This window comes from Zootoca vivipara, chromosome 6 (genome assembly GCF_963506605.1).
Source record: "Zootoca vivipara chromosome 6, rZooViv1.1, whole genome shotgun sequence".
In the NCBI taxonomy this organism is placed as follows: Eukaryota; Metazoa; Chordata; class Lepidosauria; order Squamata; family Lacertidae; genus Zootoca; species Zootoca vivipara.
In genome coordinates, this window is record NC_083281.1 from 34,574,470 (window position 1) to 34,597,750 (window position 23,281).

The 23,281-nt window shown below is 43.1% G+C and overlaps 1 protein-coding gene across 2 annotated transcripts; it reads left to right on the forward strand.

Annotated features, from left to right (window-relative positions):
• Positions 1-717: 717 nt before the first annotated feature.
• LOC118087747 (monoacylglycerol/Diacylglycerol O-acyltransferase-like) lies at positions 718-23,041 on the forward strand. Of its 2 annotated transcripts, none has more exons than XM_060275776.1 (7): positions 718-783; positions 2,593-2,923; positions 7,225-7,389; positions 8,744-8,937; positions 15,978-16,038; positions 18,435-18,574; positions 19,505-23,041. In XM_060275776.1, the coding sequence occupies exons 2-7, from the start codon at positions 2,596-2,598 to the stop codon at positions 19,607-19,609; spliced, it is 993 nt and encodes a 330-aa protein (XP_060131759.1). In that variant the 5' UTR covers positions 718-783; positions 2,593-2,595; the 3' UTR covers positions 19,610-23,041. The 2 variants fall into 2 exon arrangements, with proteins under 2 accessions (XP_060131759.1, XP_060131758.1); XM_060275775.1 differs by having other exon boundaries at positions 740-1,006.
• The last annotated feature ends 240 nt before the right edge of the window (positions 23,042-23,281 follow it).

The following is a 23,281-nucleotide window of genomic DNA, read 5'->3' on the forward strand; positions in this document are numbered from 1 at the left end:
CCTCACTGGTAAGATGGTACAACCGTTGCTTCAGGTTTATTATTATTATTATTATTATTATTATTATTATTATTATTATTATTACTACTACTACTACTACTACTACTACTACATCCCACCCATCTGGCTGGGTTTACCCAGCCACTCTGGATGGTTTACAGCATATAAAACATAGTAAAATATTAAACATTAAAAACTTCCCTATTCAAGACTTCCTTCAGATGTTCAGGTTCCTTACTTTTTAAGAATGCTGAACAAATATTTTTAGGAACCATCCTGTTTTTGGAATTGTGGTTTTAAATTGTTTTAACTGCTTTGCACTTTTAAAGTGCCCTGCGACTTCTGGGTAAACGGCGGACAACAAATTACATTGTTAATAATAATAATAATAATAATAATAATAATAATAATAATAATAATAATAATAATAATAATAATAATGGGATTTATGCATTTACCTTGGCAGGGTTGTTTTAGATTTTTCTTTTCTTTTTTCTTTTTAGATTAGTAGTAAATAAGATGTGAGCTACGACAGCCTCTGCAGCTGCCTTTCTTGTTTGGAGGTGGCCAAACAACGTCCTCCCTTCCCTCTAGGCGAGACGGGAGATTGTTTTTTTTTTCCAGGCTTCCGATGCGCAGCCGGAAACCCTCTATGCAGTCGCCGTTACGCATCCCTCTACTCTTTCTTTTCTCTATGGCGCATTTCCCGGAAGCTGCCTTCTCTGACTTGTTTCAGCACCTGTCCGCCTACTCAATGGGTCCGGGTGGAGCAACAGCCCTAAGGTTAGCAAAGGGAACGCTTTCCTCTTTTGGTGCAGCCTCGTTCGGGACAATGTGATAGTGGTTACCAGTGCTATCTGCCAGGAGTGGCCGCTTTCCATACCGCCCCTTTGGGGGCGGCAGGAGAGGAAGAAAAGGCAAAGCTCTGCCGTCAAGTGAAGCGTCTCTGCAGCTGCAGCTGCTGCTGCTGCTGCCACCGCCACCTCATCCTCCCTCCCCGAGGCAGGTGAGGCCCGTCTTCCCTTCCTCCTCACTAGGATGCAAAGTTGTCTCTTTTTTTGGGGGGGGGGAGAGGAGTTGATAGAGGGAAGACAGCCATTCCTGGGTCCTTTCTCGGTTTTCTCTCAGAACTTCCCATCTCCGTTTTTGGCGCTCTCTCAGTGATTTTGACTCGAGTCCTTGCATTGTGGCGCGGACGTCCTTAATATCTCCTGTGCTTTATGAATGTTGTAAGGGCTTCCTTACGCGGCAATTCTTACACCACCATGCCAGGGAGATATTGCAGGTGTGCAGCTGGGAAAGCGCGGCTCCGCGTTTGCTGGAAGCCATCCAGAGAATTTATAGGAGAGACTAGATTTGAGCTGGTTTTTCTTGATTTGTAACTGTTTATCAATTCAACTGTTTATTAATTGAGCTATCGGTCATCAATTTGCAGAAGTGTCTCCCTGTGCACTGAGTTGCTGTTGTGTGTGCACATGAGCATTTGTGCGTTTTTTAAAAAGTGTTTTGTGGGAGTGTCTTTTTTGTGGGATATTCACTTGTCTGCTTGCTCTTTATTGCTGAAAGAAAGACTTTGAAACATGATGAGTGCCCCCAAAGGACCAATAGCTTTTTTTGAAAAGCAGGTTGTTATTTCATCAAAAAGACATTTGTGACCCCATCTCTGTCAGGTACACAGATCTAGTCAATGTATCCCGGTAAACCCACATGAGTTAAAAGAATGAAGATGATCACTGAAGCGTTTTTAAAAGGGATCAGGTTTCCATCATAGAACTCAGTTTGCTGCTCTTGTCTTTGTCACTGCACTATACAAAAAGGATGATGCTGGGACACAGCAAGAGAACCGAAGAAAGCCATGCATAAATTGTTGTTGTTGTTTATTAGATTTATATACTTCCCTTCATCAAAAGATCTCAAGGAGGTTCACAAGATAAAGTCTGGAACAAAGTACCTCTTGTACAAAGAAAGCTATCTTAGATGGGCTTTGCATTTTACAACATTGAGAGCCTGTTTTCTTCTACAGTCATACCTCGGTTTAAGTACGCTTTGGTTTGAGTACTTTCAGTTTAAGTACTCTGCGCACCCATCTGGAACGGATTAATCCACTTTCCATTACTTTCAATGGGAAAGTTTGCTTCAGGTTAAGTACGCTTCAGTTTAAGTACTCCGCGGACCGTCTGGAACGGATTAATCCACTTTCCATTACTTTCAATGGGAAAGTTCATTTCAGGTTAAGTACGCTTCAGGTTAAGTACAGACTTCCGGAACCAATTGTGTACTTAAACCAAGGTACCACTGTATTGTAAAAGTGCTACATGGGAGATAAGAATCTGTTGCCATACATTGCACTTCATAGACTTTAAGAAGCACAGGGTAGACAAGTATTACAAGTTCCCTAGTTGCTTCACTCCCAAACTTGATTGTTGTGTTTCACTTGGCAATGACAGCAGTCTGTATTCAACTTAAGAGTATTCTGGTCTTTAATGAAAATTGTCTGGAAATTCAAAGTGACAGTTCCAAACACTTATTTATAATACAGTATGCTATGCAGATGTTTATATCCTTTAAAAAACTTGTTTTGTTTTTAAACAGAATATGCTAGGCCGAAATGAATCCTGTGGTGCAGAGCAGATGCCCATGTCTTACTTGACTTGCCTGCTTTACATACTGGAAGGATGGACTGGAATAGAACACTTGGACGAATATCTGAGTTACCTGGCCTACCTCACATGGCTCTTTGCACCATTGCTTGTAGCATTTTTACTTCCTGCAATCATCCTCATTCTTGTATATGTCAGCATTTTTATTCTTCATATTTACAAGTTACGGACACACTTAAAAGAGGTTTATGCAAATGATTTTTGGGATGGTGCAAGACTAACAGTGACAACTATGTGGTATGTTCACGCAAGAATATGGAATGGTAAGTACTTTTTTCTTATGTAGATGATATAAGCTAAATAGTCTTCAAGTATGATACAAAATCCCATGCAGTCATACCTCGGTTTAAGTACGCTTCGGTTTGAGTACTTTTAGTTTAAGTACTCCGCGGACCCGTCTGGGACGGATTAATCCACTTTCCATTACTTTCAATGGGAAAGTTCGCTTCAGGTTAAGTACACTTCAGGTTAAGTACGGACTTCCAGAACCAATTACAATCATATTTCGGGTTAAGTACGCTTCAGGTTGAGTACTCCGTGGACCGTCTGGAACGGATTAATCCACTTTCCATTACTTTCAATGGGAAAGTTCGCTTCAGGTTAAGTACGCTTCAGGTTAAGTACGGACTTCCAGAACCAATTACAATCATATTTCGGGTTAAGTACGCTTCAGGTTGAGTACTCCGCGGACCGTCTGGAACGGATTAATCCACTTTCCATTACTTTCAATGGGAAAGTTCGCTTCAGGTTAAGTACGCTTCAGGTTAAGTACAGACTTCCAGAACCAATTACAATCATATTTCGGGTTAAGTACGCTTCAGGTTGAGTACTCCGTGGACCATCTGGAACGGATTAATCCACTTTCCATTACTTTCAATGGGAAAGTTCGCTTCAGGTTAAGTACACTTCAGGTTAAGTACGGACTTCCAGAACCAATTACAATCATATTTCGGGTTAAGTGCGCTTCAGGTTGAGTACTCCGTGGACCGTCTGGAACGGATTAATCCACTTTCCATTACTTTCAATGGGAAAGTTCGCTTCAGGTTAAGTACGCTTCAGGTTAAGTACGGACTTCCAGAACCAATTACAATCATATTTCGGGTTAAGTACGCTTCAGGTTGAGTACTCCGCGGACTGTCTGGAACGGATTAATCCACTTTCCATTACTTTCAATGGGAAAGTTCGCTTCAGGTTAAGTACGCTTCAGGTTAAGTACAGACTTCCAGAACCAATTACAATCATATTTCGGGTTAAGTACGCTTCAGGTTGAGTACTCCGCGGACCATCTGGAACGGATTAATCCACTTTCCATTACTTTCAATGGGAAAGTTCGCTTCAGGTTAAGTACGCTTCAGGTTAAGTACAGACTTCCAGAACCAATTGTGTACTTAAACCGAGGTACCACTGTACTTGTTTTCAGAAGAACTTTCCCAAGCATTTTTTTCAGTAGCACTGCATAAACTCCTTTGTTATTACACAGTTTCAGAGGTTCAGTATTTTTTATTCCACTTCCTAATCAATCACATTCCTATATTCAGAATGTGTATGCATTGTAAAAAAATCTGTTTGATTAAAGAGGAATTCTTCCACTGTAGAATGTAGCTTTATATCTTACATTCACGTATGTTTGAGGGAGGCAAATGACAATAAGGTTTATGTTAAAGGAACTCTTTCTGAGTTGTTCGTTGCTAACTAGTTTCACCATATATTTCCCAAACTCACTGGAGTGCAAGGTGGACTTTCTGGAGATTGTAAAAAGAAGAAGCAAAAAACAAAATCATTTTGATTTTGCACCATCTATTACCCAGATGTGTTTGTGTGCACACCTCTGTGGTGAGGAATGCATAGTGTGTGCATAGGAATGCAGGAAAAGTGGAATTCTGTTGTGATTCATTCCTTTTAAGCAAGAACTGCACCAATCTAAGAGGGTACATGAGATTCTCAAGACAATATACCGGTAACAATAAACTCTTTAGCTTGTTCACTATAAAGTGGGACCTCGACATCTGACGTTTTCGACTTACGAGCGGAAAAAGTGGCCGTGCACTTATGATTTTTCCGACATCTGAACGGAAAACCCGTTCGCGGCTATATGCGGTTTCCTCGACTCACAAGTTTTTAGATGCAGTTTCCTCGACTTACGAATTTTTCCATTTCCAATGCATTCCTATGGGAAACCGCTTTTCTTATGGGAAACTCGACTTACGAAGTACTCGACCTACGAGTGTGCATTCGGAACGGATTAAATTCGTAAGTCAAGGTCCCACTGTAAATCTTGGACTAGAAGGCTTTTTAGACAAGCTTCTTGTTAGGGAGAAGTCTTGTAGAATGGACAATAATGGGGATGCATCAGTGGTTTTCTTCTTCCCAGCTGCCAGAAATCAAGGTGTTCCTGTGAACTTTCAAAGAAAACAGGAACTTCACGTAATCAACTCTCTCTACTTTTCTTCTGCTTCAGACTACCTTAACTATCGTTTCCTAGTCTGGTATGTCATACTTATTGTCTGCTACTTTCCTGTGCTGTACAGACACTAATATTTAGCAACTGTATTCAGGTGACGTAGTTTGTCCTTGAAAGACAGATTTAGTCTGAGTGAATATTTAAATATTCTGAATTTATATGCCCAATGACACGAGGCTAATTTTTTAAAGTAAGTAAATTGGATTTTTTTTACAAAAGGTTTTAAAAGATACCATGAAAGTCAATAATGAAACAATTAAAGGATTTTTAGGCATGGTTGCTAGACTTCTTCCCTTCTTTTTTGCTTGAATAATGTATACTAATTGTAGCAAGTATATTTTAGAAGAAAATTAATAGCATGAGATTGCCTCTGAGTCTGACTAATGGAACTGGTGGCTAAGTATAGTCAGAAGTCTCTTTGCTTGAAAAACTACATAATGACCAGGAAAACCGTCTACTCAGAAGTAAGTTCCATTCAGTTCAGTGGGGCTTTACTCCTAGACAAATGGGATTCCAACCTCAGTCAGTATTTCTGCTCCTTCCCTTGCAAATGGTAATGAATAGCTCCACACTCATTTCTGTTCAAAACCTAAGCAGCCTAATTAATCCTTCAAATATCCCATAGCTCAGGGGAGGATAAGACTTTAGGCTTGTGGGATCTACATTTTTTTCTATTAAAACCAAAAGATCTATTAACCAGAGCCAGGTGCAAACAGACACAAGTACTTAGAATTAATAAATTCTGAACCCAGTGATTTTGAGCATCAGAACAAAACTGAACTCTTCAGTCCCTCCACACATTAATGCATCACTTTCTGCTTCATTTCAGCACTATACAGTAATGTGGGTGTACGAGTCATTGCTAAACAATTGGGGATTTGGGAATCCTTGCCAATCTACTTAAATTCCCCAGAAATCTGCTAGTAGATTTTGCTGCACAATGTCCACTAATGCCCTAGCCTAACCTAACCTGTCATATGGAGGAAAATAGTTAAATGAAGGAAAGTATGCAATTAGGGCAGGAAAGTTCAGAACAGTCTCTCCAATTCCTGGACTTGGAAACTCTAATTGTGAGCAGGTGGTTCTTAAAGATTAGTGTCTACAACTCTAGGTCCTCTTTGCAACAGCAACAACAAAGGTGGTTATCCCCCCCCCCCGGCTTTGCAGGTGATTTCAAGAAGAGGGTGTGCCCATGAAGTAGTCAGTGAAATCTTTTGAGTCAGATGGGACAGATTCCTTATCAACAGAAGAATTCCTTTTGAAGGTAGAGTAATGTTGTAAGTGGATTGTCTCCACATATTTTCATATATGTGCTTTCATGGGGTGGAACCAATTGTATTGGAATGATCAGATATGTTTTCAATTGCCCACTCTACTTGCAGAAAATGTTTCTCAGGAGTGAGGCAGAGATGGAATGAGATTCTTAATATTTGATAATATTTGATAATGGAACAGCAGCTATGATCTGAAAAGGACAAAAGCCATTGCAATTTTGGCAGGACACTATAATTCCTCTACAGAACAGCAAAGTTTTCTTTGGAGATGGACTTTATTGATACTGACTGCATTTATCAAAGAGTGCACAAGTATGTTGAGAAGTAAAGATTATGAGATTTAGCATATGCTGGTGGAGAAACTAAGATGAACACAGATTCTATGTCGCTTAATCTTTGTGTCCCAAAGTAACCATAACCCAGATTAGACGAAAGCTCATACCAAAATATAAACTTAGTTGGTCTTTAAGGTGCTACTGAAGGAACCAGATTAGAAGTTTTTACTACGGTATTTTTCATTGACAGAAGCTAGTCCAATACAATGTATCATTTTAAGAGCAATGCAACTTCTGTCTAAAGTAACAAGAGAAGTCAGCACTACCTAATTGGCAGACAATCCAGTCATTAATGAGGGCATAAAAAATTAGTTCAAAAGAGGCTTTCTTTCCAGTAAAGTGCTCAATCCTTCATATTGAATGGCCAGTTGTGATGTGGCCTTTGCTTACCTGTCATTTGCATCTGTAGTTTGCACTACAATTCTGGTGCTTCTTTTAAGCTTTTGCAATGCAAAGTTGATATCAAATGTTAACCTTCCCTTCTCTTCTTACAGGCTATGAGTTGCATGGCCTAGAAAAAATACCTGATGGACCAGCCCTATTTGTTTTTTATCACGGAGCAACACCTTTAGACTTTTTCTACTTTGTGTCTGCTGTTCTTGCTAAGAAGAAAAAATTCATCCATGTAGTTGCTGATCACTTTGTCTTTTCATTACCAGGTAAAAACTGTGAAATGTGATTATGATGCTTGTACTAACTGGACATCTGAAGACATGTGTTATAGACAGGGTTTATTTGTTTGTGCACACAGGTGCATTCATACATAAATTCCGTGATGTGCAGTTTGTAGAGTTGTAGAACAACAACTCAAAATGCAGAAATGAACACTGGCTGTGTTTGTATGTCTTTTTTTAAAAAAAATTCCTTACATTTATATCCTACCTTTCTTCCACCATGGAGCCCAAGGTGGTATACATACGATTCCCAGGCAGTTGTGCTTTGAGATTCTGACCAGGCCTTGGCCCTGCTTACCTGTAGCAATGTGGTAGCCCCATGTGACTTCAGATCGCAGACCTGGGATCCATAGCTTACCATGACACATGAACACACTCATTGAGAACGTTCTTAGATTGTGGCTTCTGCATTGCAGATTTGACATTTGACTTACTTTATTATGATTTGCTTACCGGACTGTGTTCTGCCTTCAGTGGTGAAAATTGGTAACAATGATCTTAAAAGGGATTGACTGTACCTTTTCTAATTGTAGCCCCTTAAAGATGGGGACAGTATATTTCATGACTTTTAAAAATATATCCTATATTTAAAAATAAATAACCATTCCTGAGGAATGGTTAGAAAATAAGGTGTTTCTTATTTATGGTTGCAGCCCCATACAGGTGTAACACTTAACAATGGTTAGCATTTGCCATAGCCGGTTTCCTTTACCCTTTGCTAAAATTTCAAATGTGCCATGAAATATATCTTGCTGTGCTAAACCATTACCCTTAAGTGAGAGTGGTGTAGGAAGACACTGTTAAACTAAATAAAATTTAATGTGACCAAATGTTAAGGTCACTTGCCAAATTATTAATTGTACCGAGAATTCTGTCTGATCACACCAAACTCTATGAAGCCTTTAAATTTAGAGTCTATAAAACAATTCACAAGTTTTATGAAATAGAATGTGTCTAATCTTCAAAATACTAACTTTTCTAGAGTGATAATAGTAATGGTGTGTTGTTGCTGTATTAGTACCATGTAAGCAGCACTAAACTTGAATTGGCACAAATGCACCCGATATGTGGAAATTTGGTAACAAACTTTGTCCTAGAGAAAAATGATGAGTCGATAGTTGTTTGAAATTATCACTAGTTTTTGTTTTGAAAGTAAATGTTTTGATTAAGCCCAATATTGATGCAGGAGGATGTGAACAAGAGGTGGGTGCTGGACTGGATTTAGGTGTATAAAATCCAAATTCTTTCATGGTTTTGTTCAATATTTCCATTTTTCTTTTTTGCCTACTGTTTATTCCAGATTTCTCACATGAACTCCCTGTTTCTTAACTCTTTGCAGGTTTCAAAATCTTAGTTGATGTGTTTAGCGCTTTGCCTGGATCACAGGAGGAATGTATAAAAGCATTAAAGAACGGACAGACACTGGCCATTTCACCAGGAGGAGTTCGGGAAGCCCTGTTTAGTAATGAATGCTACACCATGCTATGGGGAAATCGTAAAGGATTTGCTCAAGTGGCTATTGATGCAAAAGTGGTGAGTGTTTTATGAGCATAAATGCAATATAACACTGCAGGCATCTTAACAAAACCAGCACTGTAAGTGTTGGAATCTTTCTATATGTAAAATCAACAAAGTAAGGACAGATGATTTGCTTGCTCATGTTCTTCATCCAGAGAGAACTACAAGAAGCGAAGACAAGCAAGCAGAAATTGAAACAAAATGGATGCACTTAATGGCTCTTCAAAAAATGTCTGTATGGAAGCTGTTATGTACTGAGCTGAATCCTAGAACAATAGGATTCAGAATCAGCGGGAGCTACCCAATCCAACTCCAGGTGGAAGTGAATCCGCAACCTGATTGGCCTGCTGGAGCAGCCAATCAGGCGGCTGGCAGAAGTGAATCTGCTACCTGATTGGCCTGTAGGAGCAGCCAATCAGGCTGCAGGCAGGAGTCAATCCACAATATAATTGGCCCACAGGTGTAGCCCTGAAGTAGCCAATCACGCAAGGCCCATTGTGTAAATAATGTATATAAGCAGATGGTTTTGGGAAAAGAGCGATTCGTCTTCTCTTCTCCTCCTTGATGACTATGAGCTGAATAAAGAGCATGAAATTCACTCTCGACTCCGAGTATATTTCACTGGCGACGAGGATGGGATCCTGCTGAGCTGACCGCCACCACGCACTGCACCGCAGCACCGCCACCTGCTGCACCGCTGCATCGCACCGTGCATCCAGGCTTCAGCTCCAGGACCCAAGGAACCCAGAATGGCAACCGACAGCAGCTTCTCGCCATTCAAACCAGCATCAGGAGACTGGGAAGGGTACGCCGCCCGTTTCAACTTCCTCCTGCAAGCGAAAGAAGTCACCAACGATGCCATGAAGAGGGCGACATTCTTCAGCGTCTGTGGAGAGGAGACGTTTGAAATCGCCCGGGCTCTCCTTGCACCTAGAGATGTCGCTACCGTCTCTTACAAAACAATAATGGAACGGCTGAAGGAGCACTTCTCACCACAGCCCTCGGTGGTAGCTTGCCGAAATGCCTTCTACGCAAAGCGGCAAGCCCCGGGGGAAACCATAACTGGGTTTGTGACCTCCCTCCGCCAAGCCGCCCGGCTATGCATCTTCTCAGAATTGGAGAACATGCTTCGTGACCGCCTCGTCGGTGGCCTGAGGGACGAGATGTTGCAACGACGCCTCTACGCCAAAAAAGACCTCACGTTCCAGATTGCTCTGGAGGAAGCCCTGGCAACCGAAGCCACCGAGAGGTCAACGCAAGAGGCACGACCGGCCCCGCCATCCCAACCGAGGGTCTACCACGAAGACCTCACCGACGAATCCGAATCTGACAGGGAGGAAGTACACAGAGTACAGCGGCGCACTCAAGCAGCACACACACCACAGCAGCCTCAACGAGAAGGAGGGAACTGTGCAAGCTGCGGGGAGAACCACGAGAGGAGGACCTGTCGTTTCCGCAACACAGAGTGCAGGCAGTGCAGAAAATTGGGACACATCGCCCGGGTGTGTCGGGCTCGACTCACCCGTCGACAAGCATCAGATGACCGACCCAGGAGCCCCAGGTCACACGGCACCATGCACCAAGGCAACTCGACGGAGATCACGGACTACCAGGTATTCCAGTTGCCCCATCCCAGCACAGAGAAAATTTATATAGAGGTACAGATAGAGGGAGCCCCATGCCGCATGGAGCTGGACACGGGTTCAACTCTATCCATAATCTCGGCCCGAACATTAAGGGAACTGTGCCCTAATGGGGGTCCCAAACTAAGGCCGGCCCCATTCACCCTCCGGGACTTCCAGAAACGTAAGGTCCCTACTATGGGGGTGGGGACCTTCAGGGTGCAATATCGAGGGCGAAAGCAACAATTGGACTTGCTGGTAGTTAAGGGCCCCTACGTTAGCTTACTGGGACTGGCATGGTTTGGACCTCTGGGGCTAGCCGTTACCGGGGTGAACCGCACTAGCTTACAAGTGGACGTGGACGCCATATGCAAAGAGTTTCCAGGGGTTTTCGATGGGGCATTGGGACGATATACAGGACCCCCCATTGCCCTACAGCTAGACCCCGCTGTACGACCCATCAGGCACAAGGCCCGCCGGGTCCCGTTTGCCCTGAAACCCCGCATAGACGAGGAATTGGACCGGCTCGTGGAGCAAGGAGTGCTGGAGCCGGTGCCCAACGCCCCCTGGGAAACTCCAATTGTCACACCCGTCAAGCCTAACGGTTCGGTCCGCATCTGTGCAGACTACAAATGCACCATAAACAAGGCTCTCACGGCCCATGCATACCCAGTGCCAGTGGTCAGCCATGTCCTCGCCACCCTGGCTGGGTCAAAAATCTTTGGCAAACTGGACTTGGCCCAAGCGTATCAACAGTTGCCTGTGGACGAAGCCACAGCAGAGGCTCAGACGATTGTGACGCACAGAGGGGCATTCAGAGTAAAGCGGCTGCAATTTGGCGTTAGCGTGGCACCAGGCATATTCCAGAATCTAATGGACTCTCTACTTAAAGGGATTCCTGGCGTCACCCCCTTCTTCGATGATGTACTGATCGCCGGGCCCACACCAGAGGAATTTGAGGACCGCCTCCGCTCCGTCCTGCACCGTTTCCAGACGGCGGGCCTCAAGGTGAAGCGGGAAAAGTGTTTACTGGGAGTGCCGCAGGTGGACTTTCTGGGATTTAAGGTGGACGCAGAAGGGGTCCATCCAACCGGTGACAAGGTACGGGCCATTTGTGAGGCCCCAGCGCCCAAGAGCAAGCCCGAACTTCAGTCATTCTTGGGACTATTGAACTTTTACCATGCCTTCCTTCCCCATAAGGCAGCAGTAGCGGAGCCCCTACACAGACTCCTAGATAAAAGGGCCCCTTGGGTGTGGGGCCAGCGACAAAGGGCCGCATTCCAGGCAGTCAAGGACTTGCTCGTCTCGAACTCGGTCTTAGCACACTTCGACGAGAGGCTGCCAGTGGTGCTGGCATGCGACGCCTCTCCCTATGGCATCGGCGCTGTCCTGGGACACCAACTCCCGGATGGAAGAGAGGTGCCGGTGGCATACTTCTCCCAGACGCTTGCTGCAGCCGAACGAAACTACTCACAGATTGACAAGGAGGGTCTGGCAATCGTGAAGGGCGTAAAAAAATTCCATGATTTCTTGTACGGGCGGCCCTTTACCATAGTGACTGACCACAAGCCGTTGCTTGGCCTGTTTGCCCCTGAGAAGCAGACCCCCCAAGTGTTGTCTCCACGTGTCCTCAGGTGGTCAATTTTCCTTGCCGGCTACCAGTATGCACTAATCCACCGCCCTGGGAAGGCGATGGGCCACGCAGACGCCCTCAGCAGGCTACCACTACCAGAAACAGGCCCCGACCCAGCGCCTGCGCAAGAGGTTATGACCCTGGAGCTGCTTCCCGACCGACCCATTCAGGCACAAGAAGTTGCGCACCATTCCACAAAAGATAGGGTCATCTCCCGGGTCCTGAACTGGGTGTGGCGAGGATGGCCCAGCAGCAGCCCCGGGCCAGAATTCGCTGGCTACACAAACCGCAAACATGAACTGTCGGCCCACAAGGGGTGCCTGTTATGGGGAAGCAGGGTTGTTGTTCCCCAGCCCCTCCGCAAAAGGGTCCTCACAGCCCTACACGAGACACACCCAGGGGTAGTGAGGATGAAGGCCCTTGCCAGGAGTTATGTGTGGTGGCCGGGGATTGACAGAGAGATAGAGGCCTGGGTCCAACACTGCCAGACCTGCCAAGAATCCCGCCCGGATCCCCCAAGGGCCCCAGTCCAGCCCTGGGAGTCCGCCCGACATCCATGGTCACGCTTGCACGTGGACTTCGCTGGCCCCTTCCAGGGAAAAACATTCTTCATAGTGGTGGATTCCTACACCAAATGGCTGGAGGTCGCACTGGTACCATCCACTTCTACGGCGGCAGCCATCCGGGTACTACGTAAGCTGTTTGCGACCCACGGGCTCCCTGACACCCTCGTCTCGGACAATGGAACCGCATTCACGTCAGAGGAGTTCCAGACCTTCACAGCGCAGAACGCCATCCGCCACATCCGCTCAGCACCATTCCACCCTGCCACCAATGGCCAAGCGGAGCGCATGGTGCGGACCACCAAGGACAGCCTCCGCCGCATGACACAAGGGGACTGGGAATACCGCCTTGCCGCATTTCTTCTAGCACAGCACAGCACCCCAAGCACAACGACGGGCCGGAGCCCAGCTGAATTACTAATGGGCCGGCGCCTTGCAACTAGACTGGACCGACTTCACCCCGACAGAGCTCAGGATGAGGTAGTGGTGGGGAAAGGCAGGAACCCCCGGACATTTGTGGCCCAGGACCCAGTGTATGCAAAGAATTTTGGGGCAGGCCCAGCATGGGTACCCGCCACAGTCACCAAGGTGACCGGTCCCGTGTCGTACGAGGTACTAACGGAAGGGGGGCAATGTTGGCGCCGCCACTGCGACCAGCTACGGCGACGATTCCCAGGAGGAACCCGGGAGGAGAGCGGGACAGAGGGGTCCCAAGGGGACAGCAGGGCAGTGAGGCCTGTAGAGCGAGAGGGGTGGGCAGGGGAAGCAGAAGCAGTAGGCACAGAGGGGCGCCCCGAGGCTGGAAGGACACCGGAACCAGAGCTATAACCTAGTGGTTCAGTGGCGCCAGACCAGACAGCCCCGGCACAGCCAGCAGCCTCGGAACATGAGCCAGAACCAGAACCCCTGACCAAGGAACACCCCAGGCCACAACGCACACGGAGGCGGCCAGCAGACCTTGGGGACTACGAATGCAACTTCCCGGGCAGGACTGGAACTTAGAGGGGAGGGGTGTTATGTACTGAGCTGAATCCTAGAACAATAGGATTCAGAATCAGCGGGAGCTACCCAATCCAACTCCAGGTGGAAGTGAATCCGCAACCTGATTGGCCTGCTGGAGCAGCCAATCAGGCGGCTGGCAGAAGTGAATCTGCTACCTGATTGGCCTGTAGGAGCAGCCAATCAGGCTGCAGGCAGGAGTCAATCCACAATATAATTGGCCCACAGGTGTAGCCCTGAAGTAGCCAATCACGCAAGGCCCATTGTGTAAATAATGTATATAAGCAGATGGTTTTGGGAAAAGAGCGATTCGTCTTCTCTTCTCCTCCTTGATGACTATGAGCTGAATAAAGAGCATGAAATTCACTCTCGACTCCGAGTATATTTCAGAAGCCCATCACATACATTGAGAATCTATGATGTTTCCATTTATCCAAGTTGATCAGATCTTACATATTCCAAAGTACAGTAGTTGTATAAATGGTATAGTATTGTGTTAGTGCTCTGGTTCTTCTGTGTAACACCGTAGTAAATGCCAACAAAACCATCAATTTCTTGGAAATTACAGAACATCAAATACAGTAGAAGTAAAGTCCTGAATTGTTCCTCCTGTCTTATCTTTTGAATGGCCATCTAGACTAATGTGAATAAATGAATGTTTTATATGCAAGGCTATTACTGGAGATTTCTTAATACGTTATGTTGCTTTCTGATGTTTCATCTGATTGACTATCATAGTTTGAGGGCTTGATCCATCTTTTTTTGGAGGGGGGCTGTCCTGGTACAAAAAAAAGCTTTAATTGTATTAGTCTTTTCATTCGGAGAATTAATTTCATTTGCCCTTAGTTGTTTTAAGTAAATAGAAGGCAAAGTCTGCTTTTTCAAACTGCATTGAGGATGAAATTAAGGATCGTATGGACAAAATAATGTTCTTTCATAGGAACAGCTTACATGGAATGCTGAGAATTACCAGAAGTGATAATATATTGATTGTGATCCTATATATCTAAATTATTAGCATTCCAATTGTTTCTGTTAGAATGTGCGGCTATGAAACACAAGCATTTGGCTGAAATAGATTCTTGTTCTGGTTGTGAGCAGAGTGGTTTGGTTTTCCTTTGAAAGTACAGATTTACCTTGAGGGTTTTTCTTACTCCAAAGCAAATTCTTTATTTCTCTCCAGAATCATATTCTAAGTTTGTTGTTGTGTAGTCGTTTAGTCGTGTCACTCTTCGTGACCCCATGGACCAGAGCACGCCAGGCACTCCTGTCTTCCACTGCCTCCCGCAGCTTGGTCAGACTCATGTTGATAGCTTCGAGAACACTATCCAACCATCTCATTCTCTGTCGTTCCTTTCTCCTTGTGCCCTCAATCTTTCCCAACATCAGGGTCTCTTCCATAGCTGCCAAGTACCCTGTTTCCCCCGGGAAACCCCCATTTTTACTTACCTTTTCCCGGTGGTCCCCCGTATCACTTCGTCTCCCGTTTTTCTCCGTTATTTTCTCCTGCCGGCGGCCATTTTTTTCTTTCTGATTTGCCCTTCTATGGGCACCAAAAATGGCCACCGCCGGCTTCAAAATTCGCATCTACGCATGTCCGGAAGTGCATAGACGTGACTTCCGATGTCGGCGGCGGCCATTTTTGGTGCCCATAGATGGGCAGAGCGACACCGGAAGTTGTGTCAACACACTTCCTGACATGCGTACAAGCGACTTTCGAAGCCGGCGGCGGCCATTTTTGGTGCCCATAGAAGGGCAAAGCGACACCGGAAGTTACGTCGACACAACTTCTGGTGTCACACGGCTGCCGGTCCCGGATTCTGCAGTCCGGGACTTGGAAGGTAAGGTCTCTTCTCATGAGGTGGCCAAAGTATTCCAAGTTTATAGGTGTAATAATAGGGGATTCATATTATGCTGTGGCTAAAAACTCAATTTTGTGATAGAGACCTAGGTTTCCATTCCCATATGAATCTCATTGGGTAATCTGTTTCACTGGATAGCTGTGAAGAGAGTAAGTGAGAAAAATTGCACTAAGCTCCTTGGAGCAAGTATAAGATACAAATGTAATTAATGAATGGTTTAGCATGGTTCTCTCAGCTTGCTATTCATTTAACTAATCCTATAATGATACAAAGTAATTGTTAGTGAGTAATCACTGAGGAATGCACTCTGTTATTTAGGATGCAACGCCTTGAGTGTGAGAAAGAACCTGCTAACGCATGTCCTTCCTCTTTACAGCCCATCATTCCCTTTTTTACACAAAATATTCGGGAAAGCGTTCGAACACTTGGTGGATTAAGTAAGCAACTTCAGTTTTTTGGGTTTTTATATTATGCTTTCAGTTGTTACATTTATTGCTTTCCTGGTTGAACCTTTGGCTTGCTATCTTTGGCGCATATAGGGGTAAGATTTTCTTTCTTGAACAATGTGGTTGACACTTTAATCATTAAGTACTGTGAAGTGAATATGTTTTTGTAATCCAAAACATCTGGATGGATGAGGCTGCTTTATGCTAACTCATGCTCTACAAATCCACAAGTGTCAGTTGTCCTTTTGGAATTACAGTATTAGCAAAGCTTTAATACATAGATATATATTGTTCTGTGTAGCAAAGTGTTCCAGACTGGTTCCATTTTTTCTTAAATCTCCTATTACATCCCCCCCAATGCCTTTGAAATTCCATTTTGTAAAAAAGAGAGACAGAGAAAAAGTGTAATGCACAACCTTACAAAATATAACAGAAGGCTCTGTTGCGTTTCTATCCTCAGATCCTTTTTGTTACTTTCCTTTCTATTGTTCTCTGCCTCCACTCTATTCATGCTCAGTCCTCTCATATGTCTGCTTCTCAGCCTAGCCTTCAACCACCCTTAGGCAGCCACCCTGCTTCTGTTTATCCCATACTTTAGTTTCCATACTTCATAAGTCATCTTTCTGCTCTGCTTTCTAGTCTTCACCATCCCTATGTCTGCTTCCTGCCTTCTTTATCCTAGGCCAGTGATGGGCAACCTTTTGAGCTTGGTGTGTTGAAATTCGCCAAAAAACCGAGCATAACTCGAGTGGTGTGTCACTTCGAGAGAAAAACCATAATTTCACAATATTTATAGTTTAAATAACAAAAATGTATAATTGTAATATATAACTGTATTTAATAAACCAAAAACTAATTATTTAACCAAACCAAACCAAAAAACCCTTATTTATCACAAAGTGCCCAGAGTTGTTGAGCTTTTTGGGGGAAGCTGCTGACCAAAGTTTTGGAGCTTTTTGGGGGGGGCAAATGTTGCTTTGCTTTGGGGGGGAGGGGAAGAGAACAGAAATAAATGATGAATAATACCTTCGCTGGAACTAACACGCAGCACCGACAGAGTCTGCCAAAGAGCCAAAAAACCCAGTATAGAATGGGTTAAAAAACTAACGCTGTTAACACCCAATCATAGTCTGCCAAAGTGCCAGAAAAAAACAGCACAGAAAGGGTTAAAAACCAATCTCTGGCTACCAGCAACAACAACAACAAAAAGGATCTGGGTTTTAACAGCGGAGACAAGCTGTAGCTGAGGAGGAGCGGGAGAACAAATGGGGGAAAACAACAACAGTGCGAATGGGCCGATGGGGCGCGTGCCAGCAGTGAGGGCTCTGCGTGTCACGTCTGACACACGTGTCATAGGTTCGCCATCACTGTCCTAGGCACTACACAAGAGGTTTTCCCCCACCCCACCCCCCAAACCAGGCTCTTTATGAAAATAAATAGAGGTCACTATTGTAGTTGCTATGTAAATCTTAAAATATTAGCTAATTGCATGTACGTATAAGCGAAGATAAAGAAGGCAGACTAAATCTCATTTAAGGGTCTTCCTAAAAAAAGGGGGGGGGAGAATTTGCTGCAGTTCTCACACTTGTTTAGATATAAGTTCTGTCCCTCTTACAACAATAGCACATTGGCTATGGTCCTATGAAGACCTAAAGAAAGGCCAGGCAGAGAATCTATTTATCACAGGACAAGCTCCCTGTCTCATAATGCAGGTCTTTAAGAAACCAGCACTACATTTCTAGAACAATGACTCCTTCCTCCAAAGCAACTTTTGGAATCTCTTTCTTTTACTATGCTACACTAGGGAAGAGATGCTATATAGGACCTAATCTTTCAAAATAGCTTCCCACCTTGCAATTTTAAGGCTTCATTCATACTTAACACTAAGCTGTAGTCTTGGACTCCTGCACTTCTCTCTTTCTCTTCACAGCCATGCAGAAGAGATCATAAGTTTTTGCCTCTGTTTTCAAGTAACTGTAGTTATTCAGTATGTTGAACCAAGAACTGTGGTTAGTGTTAACTATAGTTAAGGAAATGCAGTAGGATTCCCTAAACCAAAATTAATACCAACAGTTTGTCCAGATTCGGATATTGCTGGTTGATGGAAAATGGAAGCAAAAGCTTGTGATTGGTGGTGGGGGTAACATTACATGCAAACACAACCTACAGCTTGGAGGTACCGTATTTCAGCAATTACTACTTCTCTCTAATGACTTCTTGCTTAGAATGCATAATCTGTGCAACGAGCTCAGCTGCACAAACGTGACTTGAAAGCCATTGCCTCCAAGATACTGTACCTTTAAAGAGTTGCATGATTTGGGCAATAGAACTTTATTTTACCTGCTATTCTCTTAAATATATCTCCCCCCTTCTTTTTAATGAACCAGAACTACTTAGATGGGTGTATGAGAACACTCGCTTGCCACTAGTCCCATTGTATGGAAACTTCCCTGTCAAACTACGCACATATGTTGGAGATCCTATTCCATATGACCCAAATGTAACTGCTGCAGAACTGGCAGAAAAAGTAAGTTTTTGTTTTCATAATGCTGAAGTAGCAAAGTTACTGTCCTAATCTTAAATAATTGTAGTGTAATATTCCTATGTCCTGAATACAGTTATGGAAACATCCCAAATAGCCATGAGATGAAGCTGGTTAATTTCATTGAATTTTGGGTGGACTGCCAAGATTGCCCAGCGGTACGCTAAATCAGTGGAGAACATTTATGGAGGTTGCGATTTGAGAAGGGGGATGGGAAAAGGTGAATATGACCTGGCTGAGATAAAGATGCAAACAACTAAAGAAACAAGAGAGTGCAAGGACAGTAGAATAAGGAATAATGAGAGATGGGAGAAGAGTGGCACATATCTCCTTTTGAAGATAGACCTTACAAGCTTTAAAATACATTTGTTGAAACATATCCAGCTTGACTCCTGCTGTGCTGGACTTCACAGCCAGAAATTTCTCTTATTCCAATCTTGGCCATGATGCTAAAGTGTATTGTGACTTCTCAGCTTCAGGTTTTTCTGGATGATTCAGCCTAGCAATAGGCTGTGTTAAGGAAGAGGACCAAGTTTATCTTGCCACACATAGGGGATATTATTAGAGAACAAACATTAGACTTCCTGTGGGTTTATAGAGCTACTTACATATTTGAGTTTCATTGCATATTTTGAGTCTGGACACCATGTTAACTATTTAGCTTTGTTAACTATATGCTATAAATCATTGGATAAAAAGCATCAGAATTCTAACTTGAACCCACCTGACAGTTGCTAACACTTCGTACTCCATTTTGTGCATTTGCATCTCACACTTGTTTTGTAATTTTGAAATTAAACTGCTGATACCTTGGGTATTATTGCTACTAAAAGGGCTAAATCCTGGTTTTAATTTTAATCCGTGACTGACTGAAAGCTGTTACAATAATGAGCTATTTTCTTTCTGCCCTTATAGGCAAAAAATGCGGTACAATGTTTAATAGACAAACATCAGAAAATACCAGGAAATGTATTTAGAGCATTGATGGAACGATTTGAAACACAGAGAAAAGAAGACTAGTGTCTTTTTTGGTTCACAAATAGTTGTAAAGTATTTTAAAATAATGTTTATGACGTGATGTAATATTTGAGAAGAATGCTATTGTATTTTACTTTCTTTACAATTGTACAGTTTTACAGAAAAACAAGTTATTTCCCCAAAAGATCCTTGTTAAATCTGAGACTTGGGAATCTTATTCTTTAGGTACCAACACAACAACAGTGGTACCTTGCAAGACGAAAATAATTAGTTCTGTGGGTTGTGCCGTCTTACGAAAAAGTTTGTCTTGCGGAAACAAACGGCAGGAAAAAAAAACACGTCTTGCGAGACACGGCCATAGAAAGCTTTGTCTAGCGAGTTTTTCATTCCGTGAGGCATTCGTCTTACGAGGTACCACTGAATTTGATATTTTTAAAAGCATAGTTGTACCTTGGAATAAGCTATAAAATGGCTTTTTTGGTTTCTTGAAAATATATGGAATTTCCATACAAATTTTATTTAAATGGAAGGTAACATTAGGACAGGCACCCCCAAACTTCGGCCCTCCAGATGTTTTGGACTACAATTCCCAGCATCCCTGACCACTCGTCCTGTTAGGGATCATGGGAGTTGTAGGCCAAAACATATGGAGGGCCGCGGTTTGGGTTCCTGCATTAGGATGTATTTGAACATTATAGCTGTGTGCCTTTCATGTCTCATGTGGGGTAACAGATTCTCCAATCATGATAAAGTCCTGGATTATATTTATTAACATTTGTATAATGTAAAACTTCCAAAAAGGTAAAATAACAATAGACCAGAAACAGATTTGAAAAACCACCTAGCGCTCTTATGTAGTGAGTCTGCATATTGGCACCAACTGCTGGCAGAAATATATGAAACTATTGTGAATGTCTGATTAATATCTTGCATGAAACCATGACCACACAAGCATTTTTCTGCCAAAATGGATAAAGAGCCCCTGGATGCAAAATGATAGGTCAGCATGTTTATCCTTGGAATTGTATTCCAAGCTGGTCTGCAGTAAAACTAGTGATATTTAATGCTTTAATTAGGTTTTTTTTAAAGTACTTTTAAAATTTGGTGGCTTATTTAACATGAAGAGAGCTGGTTTTTGCTCCATAAATTGATGAGATATACTGAACTTTCAGTGATGTGACTTCAGTTTCAATACCCACCTTCAGGGTAATATCAGTAATTCTGATATTTAGCTGTAAATACTTGAGTGGTAGCTTATTTCCTAAATTTATATGCTACTTTTAAACATTCCAGAATAACTTGCCATGCACTTCTTCAAATCAATATTTATATATTTAGCTTATTTGTTATTCTACAGAGTTTGTTTTTATTTTGTAGTTTTAGCTTAAGTAAAACTACTTTAATGGGACGCAGGTGTGCTGTGGTCTAAACCACAGAGCCTAGGGCTTGCTGATCAGAAGGTTGGCGGTTCGAATCCCCGTGACGGGGTGAGCTCCCGTTGCTCGGTCTCAGCTCCTACCAACCTAGCAGTTCGAAAGCATGTCAAAGTGCAAGTAGATAAATAGGTACCACTCTGGCAGGAAAGTAAACGGCGTTTCCGTGCACTGCTCTGGTTCGCCAGATGAGGCTCAGTCATGCTGCCACATGACCCGGAAGCTGTCTGTGGACAAACGCCGGCTCCCTCGGCCAGTAAAGCCAGATGAGTGCCGCAACACCAGAGTCGTCTGCAACTCGACCTAATGGTCAGGGGTCCCTTTACCTTTAAAACTACTTTTAAAAATTGTCGGGAGAAAACTCCAGCTGAAGATGCTGTAAAATAGACTTTTTCAGTATATTTGAATACTCATCTGAATTGATTTGGAATACGTGAAATTGAGCTTTACATTACTTTTCAGGTTTTAATATGTGTAAATAGGGCTTCATTCAAAACTCTTCAGGAGATCATGTGCACTTCTTCTGGTCAGGGTAGGCCTTCCTATTCAGTGAACATTTGAGCACTTATCTGTGCCTATCAGAAGATTGCTAGATTCAGGTTAGAACTGAGCTGCCAGAAAATTAAATTGGTTTGTTAAAATACATTTGTGGGCACTGATTTCTTTCTCAAATCAGGGGTCAGCAAACTTTTTCAGCAGGGGGCCGGTCCACTGTCCCTCAGATCTTGTGGGGGGCTGAACTATATTTTTTTGGGAGGGGAAATAACCAAGAGATGCATTTTAAATAAAAGGACACATTCTACTCATGTAAAACATGCTGATTCCCGGACCGTCCGTGGGCCAGATTTAGAAGGCGATTGGGCCGCATCCTGCCCCCGGGCCTTAGTTTGGGACCCCTGGGGCTAAATAAATGGGAAAAGTGGCCTATAAACATATTAAATCAGTTGTTTGGACATGTAAAAGAAATTTGAACATTTCAAAATAAACAACTGCAAAATACTAATATCTGAATAATGATGCAATTACATCAGAATCCAGTTTACTTTCTCTTGCATTAGAAAATGGCAGCAGCTCTAATACCGTTTAGAAGTGAATGATAAGACAAATGACATTTTTAGAAACCTCTTCCTTTCTGCGATTGTAATTTGTTTTAAACTGATCTTGCCATTGTGTTTTAATTGTTGTAGCCAGTCCTGGGACTTTAGGGTGAAGGGTGGGTAATAATTTTTAATACTATATAGAAAACAGCTCAGGTGGTTTCTGTTGACTTGATCAGTTGTTATACTAGTGCAGTGCAAACATTTTAGTTATTTGCCCTTGCCCGCAACTCCTTGCTGGAGCTCTGATGTGTATAGAAAAACTGTCGCATGCAGCAGCTTCTTGACAACAGTGCAGGTTGTAGCCGAAAGTGATGGAAAGGGCCTGTATGTATCTCAAATCAAATGAGCACACTGGCAAATGGAATGTCATATACTTAGAATGTATAACTGTATGAAGATATGTGTGCTCAAATGCACGCATGGGTAGATGGTGCTCTTCAGTTCAGTAAAGTAAGCTGATACACATGAGCAAAGGAATGCATTTGTAGATTGTCTCCATCCACTGAACTGAGAAAGCTCTTCAGGCAAGGAAATTTCTGATGAGCATTGGGGTTTCCACTCCCCAAACACATTGCTGGCTTGGTTTAGAGGTCACTAATTCTCAATCTGTTTTGCATGAAACTGGTCCTATTAAATTCTGATGTGTGTGTGAGAGAGAAGAGAGAACGATTGGGTGTTTGTGGCAAATATAACAGCACGGCAAGTTGTTTGTGTTACAAACCTGAAAAATGGTACTGGTACATTCCCATTTTTAAAAAGTATTGAATTGAGTATCAAAACAAAATGCAGTATAATTATTACGGTCAATTAACATATCTAAGTTAAGTTACAGTTTTTCCACGTTCTGTTTTCTGTATATTTGTATGGTATTTTGTGAAGTTTTTTTTTAATTGCAGAATAAAGTTGAAATGGCAACTAGAACAAAAATCCTGTGTGTTTTTCGTAATGCTTATAGTTTTCTTGAATAACTGCTTTTAAGTGATTTATAAACCATAAATAACTGAATAAAATGAACTTTCAGCCAGTTTCAGGTAAACAACCACAGATGTATATCACTACCAGAGTAGATAGAAACACCAATAATATAACCAGGCACCTTGCAGACAACTAGCCTATCAAGTGTTCAGTTGTGTTAAATGCATACCGATTTTGCAGGAAGATAAAAACATAGAGGGGGGGAG

Excerpts from the sequence above, each read along its gene's own strand:
- LOC118087747 (XM_060275776.1), top strand. The coding sequence starts at position 2,596 with ATGCTAGGCCGAAATGAATCCTGTGGTGCAGAGCAGATGCCCATGTCT. Across the intron at positions 8,938-15,977 it reads TGGCTATTGATGCAAAAGTG|CCCATCATTCCCTTTTTTAC; the intron begins GTGAGTGTTTTA and ends TCCTCTTTACAG. Across the intron at positions 16,039-18,434 it reads TCGAACACTTGGTGGATTAA|AACTACTTAGATGGGTGTAT; the intron begins GTAAGCAACTTC and ends TTAATGAACCAG.